This window comes from Miscanthus floridulus, chromosome 3 (assembly GCF_019320115.1).
Source record: "Miscanthus floridulus cultivar M001 chromosome 3, ASM1932011v1, whole genome shotgun sequence".
Classification (NCBI taxonomy): Eukaryota; Viridiplantae; Streptophyta; class Magnoliopsida; order Poales; family Poaceae; genus Miscanthus; species Miscanthus floridulus.
The window spans coordinates 27,044,732-27,058,412 of record NC_089582.1 but is presented as its reverse complement, the minus strand read 5'-3'; the positions used below and the strand labels follow the sequence as shown (position 1 = coordinate 27,058,412).

The following is a 13,681-nucleotide window of genomic DNA, read 5'->3' as shown; positions in this document are numbered from 1 at the left end:
CCCACCTTTCCTCGTCGACGAGCTGGGCCTTGGTTATCATGAACTTCCCATGCTCGTAATGGCCGGGGCAGTCATCCGATTCAAGAGTAGAGGTAGGCAGTAGTAGTAGTTCATCATTGCATACTAGTAGTATTATAGGAGGGAGTAGAGGTAGGCAGTAGTAGTAGTATACTAGTAGTATAGGAGGGAGTAGAGGAGTAGAGGAGTAGAGGAGGAGGGAGTAGTAGTAGGCAGTATACTAGTAGTGTTCACAGGCAAAAGCTATAGCTGTGCGTGTCCTGTCAGATTCAAGTGAAATACGATGAAGGTCATTCAGTAGTTCATACAACTGCAAAATAACCTCACAGTATCTATGCCCCCAATTGGAAATATATAACTGATAGCAGATTGAATAAGTATTCACATGAAAGGAACAAATATGCCATTTAACTGTACTAGAATATAGTAAAAATATCTTAGATACATGAGACATGCAAACCAAGCAGCAGGATTATACAGACATGTTTTATTTCATTATTTGTAGACATTCCATATGCACATTACTAATCGAAGTTGTCAAACTATTTTCATGAACAGTTATTTCATAATTTTGTCTGTAGTAGTCGAGCACGCAAACCATGCAGCAGGGTAATACAGAAATGTTGCTTAATGTGTAGACATTCCATATGCAAATATAATAATCAAACTACTGAAATTGTTTTCATAGTTTCAGTTCATAAATAAAAAAATGAAATCCCAAATGCTATGTTTACTCATTATACAAAATCCAACCTTGTACACAAGAATGCAAGTCCACATCACAGAAGTTTACTTAGACATCAGTCCTGATGCGGCACAGCACAGTTTTGACTCTATCCAAAAAGAGCCAAGTATAAATTGGCACTTCTAGTTAAAATCATGTATTTGTATGCATTACTAATGCCAATTGTGTGTAGCTTATTGTACAACTGTTTATTTCACTGCAGAAACCATGGACATACAAGTCAAAGAGGCTAGGCCCTAGGGTCTATGGCCCACTGGATATGGACAGATCTAAAGACCATCCAAATACCATGTTCAGTTCAAGAAAAAGGAAAATATCTTAGCACAAAAAACCTAGTCAATTGTAAGCAGGGCTACAAGTTATCTTAGAAGTTGAGAAAATGTGTTCCCAAAAGTTAGCAATGCCAAAACTAAAGAGAACTATTTCTCAAATACTAGGAAAACTACCAGAGGATCCATAACAGTAAGCGCACAGAAATATATTAAGACCAGACTATACCTCAGTAAAGGGGAAGAAATAACCAATTCAATCTTCTCTGCAAGCCCACTTTTCTTCACGTGCTCCCGCAGAGTGGAGGAGCTCGGCGGCAGCGCGATACTTCTCAATGGCCGGTGCTAGGGTTCCGGAGACGGGGCGCCGGAGGAGCACGAGGGCGGGGCGCGGGCAAGGGAGAGGAGGACGGGGGCGCGGACCGGGCACGGGGAGGAGAACAGGGGCGGGGGTCGGTGCGCGGAGGAGCTCAATCGGCGGTGGAGATGGCGGCGGCGGCGTGAGATTTTGGCAGCCCTTCGGGGTAAAACTGAACCGCGCGAAAGACTTAGAATGTTGAGGGTGGGGACGGCTTATATAGGTTGCGATTAACCGCGGCGGGCAACGTAACAGCCCGCCGCGGGAAATGTTTACCGCGGCGGACGGTTACGTTGCCCGCCGCCGCGGTTAATCTATTAACCGCGGCGGGCTCTGTTATATGCCCGCCGCGGTAAAGATCATCAGTTCAGAATTCATTAGCTATTTTAAGTCTCATGAAGATGAAACTAGTCTATACTAACATAATTCATTAGCTAATTCATTAGCTATATTCATTAGTCTATACTAACATAATGCATTAGAATTCAAAATCGAATACAAATATAAAAATAAGTATAATATCAATGATATCCCTCCATATCCGATATGTTTGCATCCCTAACAAGTAATAGGGACATTCGCACCAACACTCAACAACCACCTATCTATAAGCGCCGAGTGATAAAAAGAACCCTTGGCTTTTTATTACATATATGTCTCTGGGATACATATAGAGTCCACTACATTATTACATATATATATATATATGTCTCTGGGATACATAAATCATTTTGGTGCAGGTGCTTTCACCGTCCTCTTCTCACCATCGGGGCGGGCCCACGGCATCATCCTGGACTTGTTGAATCGGTCCTCGACGGCCTTGATCTTCTTTGGATGATCGGTAAAAAGCTCGAGCTCTGCGTAGTTGTTGTATTGTTCGGGACTCTGCACCCCATCAGCTCCCACAATCCGCTGCTTTCCGGACACAACCACATGCCTTTTTGGGTCCTCTGCATATATATAGTAGGCCACTTGTGCGACATTGGTTGCTAGTACCCACGGGTCATCTTTGTAGCCGATACTTTTGAGGTCCACGGTGGTTAGCCCATAACTGTCCACTGCAACCGCATTCGGTTTGACCCACTGGCAACGGAAGACGGTTATGCGTAGGTTCTGGCCGTAGTCAAGTTCCCATATTTCTTCAACTTGCCCATAGTATTGCCTCCTCTGGCCCGTGTACTCTTCTTCGCCCTCGTATCGAACACCGCAGTTCTGTGCCGAGCTCTTCTTGTCCTTGTCTTTCATGTGGAACTTGTAGCCCTGGACGTCATACCCTTGCCACGTGGTGATTTAGCTGGATGGGCCTAACACAAGCCTCTTAACGGTCTCCGTATCTTCATCAGGGCATCCTTCAAGGGGTATGTGTTGCTCTTTGAGCCACTCTACGAAATTGCTCTTGTGATGGTTCTGGACCCATGCCTCCGTGCGTTGTCCATCATTAGCGGCGTGGATCTCTTCCAGTTTCTTTTCAATATATTTCTCCATGCTCACTAACTGATGAAGGATGCTGTAATGAGCTTCTTGCACCATTCGGTTTGGCACATCGGTGCGCACTTTTCGGCCTGTGCACCCCATCCCTGAGGTTTTGCCTTCGTGGAGAAGATGGAGGGTCTGTGCTCTGTATTTGTACAGGCTTTACCGCGGCGGGCAACATAAAACGCCCGCCTCGGTAAATCAACTCTTTACCACGGCGGGCAGTTTAAAGAGCCCGCCATGGTAAACCGTATTAACCGCGGCGGGCGATTCATACCGCCCGCCGCGGTAAATAACTATTTCCTGCGGCGGGCAGGTAAGGTTGCCCGCCGCGGTAAACCAATTTCCCGCAGCGGGCGCCCCGGTGGCCGGCCTCGCTGGCCGGCCACCGGTTAACCGTGGCGGGCAAAAAAGGTGCCCGCCACGGAGCGTATTTTGGCCACGCTGCGCAAATTGATTCATGTAGTAGTGTTCGTCCCGGTCTGACCATCTTCGCCCTGTTTCTTGATTTTTAGAAGAATACAAAAATGGATGGATGAAATGAAGAAAATGTGACGGGTTAGGACGAGATTTTACCCATCCGTTTTCAACCCTGGAAGGAACGCTTCGCCGCCACCATCCTCGCAATGCGTGGCTTCCGGTAGCTGGCTCAAGCTATGGCCAAACCGGAGGTGCTATGGGAGACTAGGAGGGGCGGCAGTGCTAGGAGCAGCGAACGAAGTTGCCCGAGCTGCCCTGAGAGTAACATGATATGTATACCTGTGTCAACTTTGTAGTAATAATAATTAAAAAGTACCAGAGACGTGGTAGATAAAGATAAATGAAATTGGTACACTGACAGGAAATCCAAATTGACACTCTTGGAATGCACTAGGAAATGAAGTTTCAGAAATACAGAATAATGAAGCGACAATCACTCATATCTAAATGAGACTTGGAACCGGCTAGACTCTGGGCGTCTCCCACGCTCGGCCTTCAGCTGCTCTAGAGCATGCTTTACTGAAGGATTGTTATTCGTACCAGCAATTATTACTTCCCTGAGGTTCGTCAAATGTTCGATGCCCTTGATGCTCTTCTCATATTTGTGGAATCTAAGATTAAGCCTTTCGAGCTTTGACATGGCTTTTTCCTCAAACTCGAAAACTTTGGGCGTTGGATTATGAGATGGTGTATCACAAGTCATTGTCAAGTTGACGAGTACAGGAAAATTGTGGCTAGTGCGTGCAACCAGTGTGTCGCCAGTGTAGTACCTCCTCTCCATCACGATACTCTTCAGCTTTGGTAACTTGCATAGTACACCGAATGGCTCGTCGTCAGATAGGTCTACCCAAGAAATCACAGCCTCAACAAGGTATGTAAGTGAACCAATCCATTTGGGCAAATGTCCACCCATGTCACCAGTTATTCGAAGGTATCGAAGAAGTCGCGGCGGCATAGGGAGGCTATGAAGAAACTTTAGTATCTTCGTCCAACCCAAGTCTCCTATATTCAGAGACCGGAGGGAGTATGTCTTGCTCAGGGAGGCCGCGAGCTCTTCAAGGACCTGCGTGTTATCACCAATGCTTCCAGAGTCAATATAGAGGGTCAGTTCTTGAAGTTCTTCTAGCTCACCAATCTCTTGGGCGACCTCGATGTTATTTTCGAGGATTGCATTGTTCACCACACGTAGAGCCTTCATCCTTTTGAGCCCCCGAGGAAGCCTCCACATAACATACCACCCAAGTTTGCTGTAGAACTGTAGGCGCTCTAGTTTCTCCAAGTTGGTCACAGTTTTTGGTAACCCACCAAGGCCCGTGTGACGTGTATCAAGTATCTGCAAGTGCTCCAGCTTCCCAACTTGAGATGGCACCTCGCTGATACCTGTACCCTTCAAGCTCAAGAACTTGAGAAGGTACATCATGCAGATATATCTCATATGATAATTTGTTAGGCCCTCACAATCTTCTAGGTCAAGTACCCTCAGCAAGGTGAACTTGTCTAGGTGATCTAGTAGCTTGTGCCCCACAAGGTGAAACAAGCTCAATGATCGGACATGCTCCACATCCATCCCCTCAATCACATGTCCCACCTTCTTCTTCGACTGCTTTGTACTAAGGGGACTCCTATTGTCCCCATGGATGGAGAGGCGACGAATCCTGTCATACGACATCCCTACATACTGCCCTCCTAGCAGGCTGGCAAAGTTACACTCAAGGGACTTGGACACCATGACCTCAAGAAGCATGTCATGCACCCGACACGACTCCACCTTCCCATCAACGCTAAAGCATAGTTCAATCATGTTCCTGCTCGCCAAGTCATCGAAGTAGGATTCTGCAACCTCCATTAGGCTCAAGCCCCGCTTCTCCGGGACCAATCCTTCAGCGATCCATCTTCCTAGGAGCCGGTCCTTGTTGATCTCGTAATCCTCTGGAAAAATGCTAAGGTACATCATGCAACTCTTCAGCTCATAAGGTAGGTGATTGTAGCTAAGGGTGACTATATGCTTCATACCCTCAAGGGTAGGGTTTCTCTCCATTTGCGTACCAATTGATCTACAAATTGTTTCCCACTTTTCTTTGTTTTCCGATGATATGTATCCTGCCAACACATTAGCAATGCTAACGATGGCCAGTGGCAGGCCACCACATTTTTTCAAAATATTGCCGATCACATCTTCGAGCTCTTCTGAGTACTTGGCATCCACGGAGCCAAATGCTCTACTGAGGAACAACTTCTTTGAATCCTCCAACTCTAAGGGTTTCATATGATGGATGTAATGTCCCCTAACAATCGCAGGACTGCATGCTTTAGCCACAGTGTCTATTCGAGTGGTCACGATGATTCTACTGTCACAATTGTTCTCTGGCAACACAGATTGGATTGCATCCCATGCTCGTATGGTCCATACATCATCAATCACAATTAGATACCTGTTTAGTTGTGTGTATACCATGGTTAGTCATTGTACATGAAGAAGGAAGTTACTCCTACACAAATCCAAACTAAAATATAATAGCCCCATCTACCTGTGCTCCTCAACGGTCTACAATCTTACGTTACATTAGTAAAAGTCTTGTGGATAAAGGTAGTATGTACAAGTAATTAAAATTTATTATCTTTACTTTCTCTCTCTCATTCATTTTCTACACAACACCCTTTTATGTACTCTATAATCTCTACCCAGCTGTGTTACATTTTCCGGTTACACTATATGTGTTTTCATTTCTTTGAATTGCTGATAGTGATATGAATCTGTTTTTTTTTATTTAATCTGTCTCGGTCATCCTCGTTGATAAGTAGCCTCGTCCAACACCAAGTCATCATGTTTTGCTGATGTTGAGTTTTCTAGCTATAGTTTTCATTAGAGGCGCTTATAGTTTTCTAGCTATGAATAGATTGGTCATTCTTTATATCCGGTTTTCTCGTTTGAATTTTTTCTACATTTATTTTGACACTCTTATGTTGAGGTATGTTATTTTCCTATTATACATCAAAGTAATTTTGTATTGAAAGTTTAATTCATTTTATTCGAAGGAGAAGACGAGGATTTGATCACTTAATTAGCCAACATCAAAAGGCTACTTTTCAAACATTTATTTTTTTAATCTCTTATGTTGAACCAAGTTTTATTTTTTACTTTTTTGCATCAAAATATGGGCGGGTCATGGCACGGTCTTTTGGCACGACACGAAACACGGCATGGCACGAAATATTTTGGGCCGTGCCGTGCCTAGGGTCTCGGCACGCCGGGCTATATGGCCTAGCCCGCATTTTGGGCCGTGCTTGGGCCGACACGATACGAAAATGGTACGTAGACACTTCTACAACTCTGTAATATAATTTTCTAGCATTTATTGTACTACCTCTCATCTAATTCTTGAATAGATTATGAAAATCATTAAAATTTTCATTAAAATAGTGCACACAAGATATATATATTTCATTTCACGAGCAAAAAATAAAATAAAATTAGCAGAGATATTTTGAGGGCTGTGCTTGGGCTGGCACGACCCGAAGACGTGTCGGCGTGCCACGACCCGTGCTTGGGCCAAAGAAAAGATTTACCGTGCCATATCGGCACTGCCCGACGTGCCTTCCGTGCTTAGAGGGCACGACCCAAAGAGGCACGAAGCATGAGAGGGCCGTGCCGTGCCGGCCCAGCCCGGGCCAAGCCTCACTTATAAGCATGAGTAGAGAGAATTGGTGCAAAGGGCATTTCTTTTGAGTAGTACCTCTTGTCCTTGAGACAGTCGTTGAGTTTTGTGGCCAGTTCAGTGTGATTCAACTTGTCAATTCCATCAAGATTCCCCTCTTCCTTGATGCCTCTCTCATTGCCCGTTTTGTCCTTGACCACCTGCTGAAGCACGCGCTTGAGCAGCGCCTTGAGATCCTTGCCGACCTCGAACGCCTGAGACACCGACACCATCGCCTGGCGCTGGAACTCCGCCTCCAGCCGCCGGCACACCTCCATGGCCAGCGTCGTCTTGCCGACGCCGCCGAACCCCACAACGGAGAACACCTTCAGAGACCGGTCTTGCTCAACGACAGACGGCGCCTTCACCGTGTCGGCGAGGCTGTCAGCCTGGCCCGCGATGCCCACAACGTGGTGGTGCTCCGCCTCGGCGCCGTCGTCGCTGGCACGGCGGAGGGCGTGACCAGACGACAGGGACGCCGCCGCCGACACCGACACTGGCGGTGGGGCGGACAGAGCGGCGGGGGAACGGCGCAGCGCCTCGCGGCTGATGCCGTACTGCGCGTGGCGCTCGCTGATGGTGATGGCACGGGCGCGCAGGGCGCTGATCTCGCAGGCGAGGCGGCGGCGCGACAGGAGCGTCCCCAGCAGGCGCTCCAGCCAGGCGCGCACGCCGTCGTTGGGCCTGGACTTGATGCGGAGCACGTAGCGGTCGACGCAGTCCTCCGCGTCGTAGGCGAGCTCGCGCAGCTGCTTCATCCACTCCCGGACGAAGTGGTCCACGGCGCCATCCTCGGCCTCGGACTGCATGCGGAGGAGGGCGTTCATGGTGGCCATGTCGTCCCGCAGCTCAGCGACATCGCCGCCGACGCCGCTAAGCAGCCTGTACTCCTCACTCAGGAGCAGCCCAGCGTTGCTCAAGATGGTCTGGGCTGCCGCCTCCATGACCAGGTCAGATGTCTATCCCTCACACAAACGCCCCACGGTAAGGCCTCGGATCCCGGAAGCGGAAGGCAATGTTGCCTTGGAGGCTTGGAGCCAGAGAGGAGGTGATCGAGGACATATATATTGCCCAATTCCGATGGGTGCTAGACGACGACGAGGAGGAGGCTCTCACTATTTAATTTTCTCAATGAACAGCAAAGATGACTAGATCAATCATCCACAAATTAAATCCCGGCTGGCTGTACCTGTTCCTTGAGATGGATTTAAGCTGCAGCCGCTGTTAGCACAGTGCATCACTGAGAAGGGAACAGTAAAAAGCTGCAGCCAGCCAATGGCTTAAATAAGAAGTCGTCTCTCGTCTTTGTAAATTTTATAAGCTTTCGTGCATCATACATATACTGGTTAACATTAACAGACATACACAATCAATCGTGTATACTATATAAGGATATCCCGTACGTTGCTACGGGAATTTCTTAGAAATAAAATTGTTACACCGCGGATGTTCTTAGAAATAAAAATATTGCATGTGGGTTATGTTCTTGCAACTATTCTTATCAAAACTGGGCAAGGCAACAAAAGGATAGAATAAAAAACTAATAGAATTTGATCAAGTTATAAGATGCAATGGTAAATAACAATATATGAATGCCTTCTATATTTCTATATATATTGAAAGTAATAGTTGTGCTTAGTGAAGATGACATGGATAGCTTGTATTAAGAGGTTAAACGTTAGTGGGATGACATGGCTATCGGTGAGAGATAATGTAGATGGTTTGTATGTTGAGATAGAACTTATAGTGGAGGTTGGTTTTATAAGAGATATAGATAATATACTCCTAGCTTAATATAGTAATATATATACATGGCCGGCTCAAAACAGTAATATATACATGGCCGGCTCGCTCGAGTGGATTTTTTCTTGTTTTTATTTGGGCCCAACGACCTCAACCTGCTCCATGAATGAATTAAACCCATTTGCAGCCGTGACAGTCCAACATATATACTGCTGTTCTGGCCGTATTCCCGCGCCAAACACGCGTATATATCTATGCATTGGCCTAGCTAGGTTAGATGCCCAATGCAAGTTGTGCAAGCAATGCCAAAATATCAGGTGGAAACCAAACATCCTGTGAAAACTTTAAAACTACTGATCAGGAATATAAGATGTCAATCCAATGAATAGAGTGTGAGATGGCACGATTTTGCGCTTAAATCCTCTACCTGCCGGCTTTTTTTTCCAAAAAACCATCTGCTCCCTCCTGTGCAAATTCACCATCAGATACCTGCACCGCCCCGAGACCTGCGCCGCCCCCAGGTCCGGGAGTTAAAATAGTCCGCGCGTGTTCCAGGCTGACAGAGATGACAGAGACGACTGACAGTCAGATAGCTACTCCTACAGCCTACAGGGATCCGGCCGGGAACATGCGCGGACTATTTTAACTCGCCGGGATCCGGCCGGCATCCAGGGTCATGTTTAGTTCAAAAAATGCTATAGTAGCCATCACATCGAATCTTGAGATACGTGCATGGAGCATTAAATGTAGACGAAAAAAACTAATTACACAGTTTGGTTGGAAATCGCGAGACGAACGTTTTGAGCCTAATTGGTCCATGATTGAACATTAATTGCCAAATAAAAACGAAAGTGCTACAGTAATCCAAATTCCAAAATTCGACCAACTAAACACGGCCAGGACAAAGTGCTGCCTGCCAAACGGCCTGCCGTCGTCAGTGCAGGATCAAGCTCACAGTATATAAAAGAGGTGATGCCCAATTGCCCACGCCCGCGGAACACGCGCGGACTATTTTAACTCGCGGTCGCCGGTAGCAGGTCTCTGGCGGCGTATTTTAACTCCCGGACCTGGGGCGGCGCAGGTCTCTGGCGGAGCAGGGCTTGGGCGACGAGATGTGAATCGCCTGGGGCGGCGCAGGTATCTGACGGTGAATTTGCACAAGAGGGAGACGGGGTTTTTTGAAAAAAAAAAAGCCGCCACGTGGGGGGTTTTAAGCGTAAAATCGTGCCGCCTCTCATCCCATCCCTTAGATTGACATACCGTGTCCCTGATCGGTAGTTTCCAAGTTTTCAAAGGTTTTTTGGTTTGCACCTGCTATGTTGCCGATATATATAGAGTCTTTGTTAAGCGCTCTGATCTATATATATACACGTTAGGAATGGTTTTATACAACCTCTTACTTGAAATGATCAATGATGGATGATAAATACAGTATGTATGCACGCTTGACGCCTCAGCTAGGCCAACAAATTTATTTTCTTTATGTAAAGCAGGTCAGATGGAGCTTAATTAAGTTTCCGTTTGATCAACTACTAGACAGTAGACACTCTCCAACCAAACCGAGGATAACTATTTGAATTATATTCCCTATATTCTAAATTATAAGGCGCTTTGACTTTTTTGGTACACCCAATTTGGTATGTATCTACACATACTTTTATATCTAGATGCATAGCAAACTCGAGGTATATAAAAAAAGTAGATATATATATCACCCTATCCAAGATTAGATATATCACCGTATGAAATATATTCAGACATGATCCAACACCGCCCTGCATGCAAACAAACAATTTAGAACATGAGAAGCGTTGGATCCAAGTTGGAACGAAAGGAGTTAACCTAGGGTTGAAGGGGAAACATTTCAACCAAACCAGCAAACTTAACAGTGAACATTCTTGGCTGAGCCATCTCGAGCATCCACATCACAAAGGCGGTGGATCGGAGGGCTGGGGTTAAACCCCCTGGCCAGTCGGCCCCACACCACTGCACACTCAACCGCTTCAAATAGTTTCATAACCACCTCTAGGATGTGAGGCGTCCAATGAAAAGTTAGCGCATTCCCGGGCTAGCCAACTCCACCTCCACTTTAGTGCTCCGTCACCTATAAAAGGCAGTTGAAAGGTCCTAATGGCTAGAGGGGGGGTGAATAGCCTAATAAAAATTTCTACAACAACACTTAACCAAATGGTTAGATAATTATGAGGCGAAGCGAGTGTTGCGCTAGCCTACTCAAAATGCAAGCCACCTACCACAATTCTAGTTTAGATAGTGTCAATTCACACAAGAGCAATGACACTACCCTATGTTAGTGTGCTCTCAAAGGCTAACTAAAGAGCCACACCAACCAAGCATGCAAGCTCTCACAACTAGCTACGCTAAAGAGCTTGTCAACTAGTTTACGGTAAAGTAAAGAGAGTGATCAAGAGGGTTATACCGCCGTGTAGATGAATGAACCAATCAATCACGAAGATGAATAACAATGATGACCAATCACCTCGGAATCAATGATGAACACAATAATTTTTACCGAGGTTCACTTGCTTGCCGGCAAGCTAGTCCTCGTTGTGGCGATTCACTCACTTGGAGGTTCACGCGCTAATTGGCTTCACACGCCAAACCCTCAATAGGGTGCCGCACAACCAACACAAGATGAGGATCACACAAGCCACGAGCAATCCACTAGAGTACCTTTTGGTGCTTCGCCGGGGAAAAGGTCAAGAACCCCTCACAATCACCACGATCGGAGCCGGAGACAATCACCACCTCCGCTCGACGATCCTCGCTGCTCCAAGCCGTCTAGGTGGCGGCAACCACCAAGAGTAACAAGCGAAATCCACAGCGAAACACGATCACTAAGTGCCTCTAGATGCAATCACTCAAGCAATGCACTTGGATCACTCCCAATCTCACTATGATGATGAATCAATGATGTAGATGAGTGGGAGTTCTTTGGCTAGGCTCACAAGGTTGCTATGTCAATGAAAATGTGCAAGAGTTGTCCCTTGAGCCGGCCATGGGGCTATAAATAGAGCCCCCATCAAATAGAGCCGTTATACCCCTTCACTGGGCAAAACGCGCTCTGACCGGACGCTCCGGTCATACTGACCGGACGCTGGCCCTCAGCGTCCGGTCGCCCGATGGACGCCACGCGTCACCAGCTTCAAACGCTGTTCGTCAGATTTCAACGGCTACGAAGCTGACCGGACGCTCCGGTCAAAACTGACCGGACGCTGAAGCCCTAGCATCCAGTCGTTTCCAGTAAGCTCCCCGAGGCATATATTTTCGACCGGACGCGTCCGGTCCACCTTGACCGGACGCAGCCAGCGTCCGGTGCCCAACCCTAGCCACTATGCCGTCTGACAGCTCGACCGGACGCAGCCTTTCAGCGTCCGGTCGCTGAGTGACCCAGCGTCCGGTCAGTAGACCGACGTCAGCATCATTTCGACCAACTCCATTTCAACTCTAACTTCTTCACCCTTGCTCAAATGTGCCAACCACCAAGAATTTTGCATCCGGCGCAATAGAAAATAGACATTTCATTTTCCCGAAAGCGCTGAATCCCGCCGAGCTTGCGAGGCGGGAGGGAGAGAGGGACCCAAACCCATCTCAACCCTGCAAACACCTTGTGCACATGTGTTAGCATATTTTCATAAATATTATCAAGGGTGTTAGCACTCCACTAGATCCTAAATGCATATGCAATGAGTTAGAGCATCTAGTGGCACTTTGATAACCGCATTCCGATACGAGTTTCACCCCTCTTAATAGTACGGCTATCAAACCTAAATGTGATCACACTCTCTAAGTGTCTTGATCACCAAAACAAAATAGCTCCTACAAGTTATACCTTTGCCTTGAGCTTTTTGTTTTTCTCTTTCTTCTCTTCAAGTTTAAGCCCTTGATCATCTCCATGCTATCACCATTGTCATGTTATGATCTTTATTTGCTTCTCTACTTGAAGTGTGCTACCTATCTCATGATCACTTGATGAACTAGGTTAGCACTTAGGGTTTCACCAATTCACCAAAACCAAACTAGAGCTTTCAGCAGTGCCATTGCCACACACATAGCTAGATCATTGTGACACAAACCACTTTGGAACTCTCCACTTCACTTTGGTTGTATCTTAGAGTTAGTTTAGGGTAGCTGGAAGTTAGAGTTAAGTCGAGCTTGTCTCATTGTTTCAAAATCATCCTCACGTTCTGGTAAAGCTCTAATATCCTTTACCTTTTCCTCTTGTAAGGCTTTGAGCCTTTTAATAGTAGTACTTTCCAATTTTACTTTGAGCTACAATTTATTTTTTTGCAGAACAGTGACAATAGTATCTTGGTTGAGTTACTGTATATTGCTTTCGTTGCTTCCAAGGATCTCGCCTCATGCTAGTGGATCCTTGTGGAAGATATGAATCTCGAGTATCGCTAAGAAAGGATTATCTGACAGATCGAGATCAAGATAGGGTATGATGAGGACATGACACCCATGCTTACGACCATGTTTGGCGCATGGTTAGGAGGGGTAGGAGGCCAGCAAGGGTGTCCAAGTCAAGAAGGAGGCCCAAGGCTAATTCGGTCCGAGTCCCCGAGGTGGAGGCCCAAAGCAACTCAAGTTCGAGTCTGCCTCGGCCTCCAGGATTAGTCTGCCTTAAACTGGTCACCCAGGACGCATTTGGACTCCATTTTCGACGATCCACATATGGTTAGAAAGCTAATTTGATAAGGAAGCCAAAGCAAGTGGTCTCACATCAAAAGACCTTCGAAATCAATAGGAATCATCGAAACAAGTCAGCGTCCAGAATCTGCCAGGGTGCTACGACATAGTCTTTTGGTCCGTTGGACCGTGTATCGTGTTTGGGCCTATTAGGGGGCGCGTCCAGGGAGATGACGCCCAAGACTCTATA

At 46.6% G+C, this 13,681-nt stretch overlaps 1 protein-coding gene across 1 annotated transcript; it reads right to left on the bottom strand.

The window, feature by feature from the left end:
• Window positions 1-3,776: 3,776 nt before the first annotated feature.
• Window positions 3,777-8,055, bottom strand: LOC136545296 (disease resistance protein Pik-2-like). Its single transcript, XM_066537325.1, has 2 exons — window positions 7,078-8,055; window positions 3,777-5,775 (listed from the first exon to the last, which is right to left on the bottom strand). Exons 1-2 carry the CDS (start codon window positions 7,980-7,982, stop codon window positions 3,777-3,779), a joined length of 2,904 nt encoding a protein of 967 aa, XP_066393422.1. The 5' UTR covers window positions 7,983-8,055.
• Window positions 8,056-13,681: the final 5,626 nt, after the last annotated feature.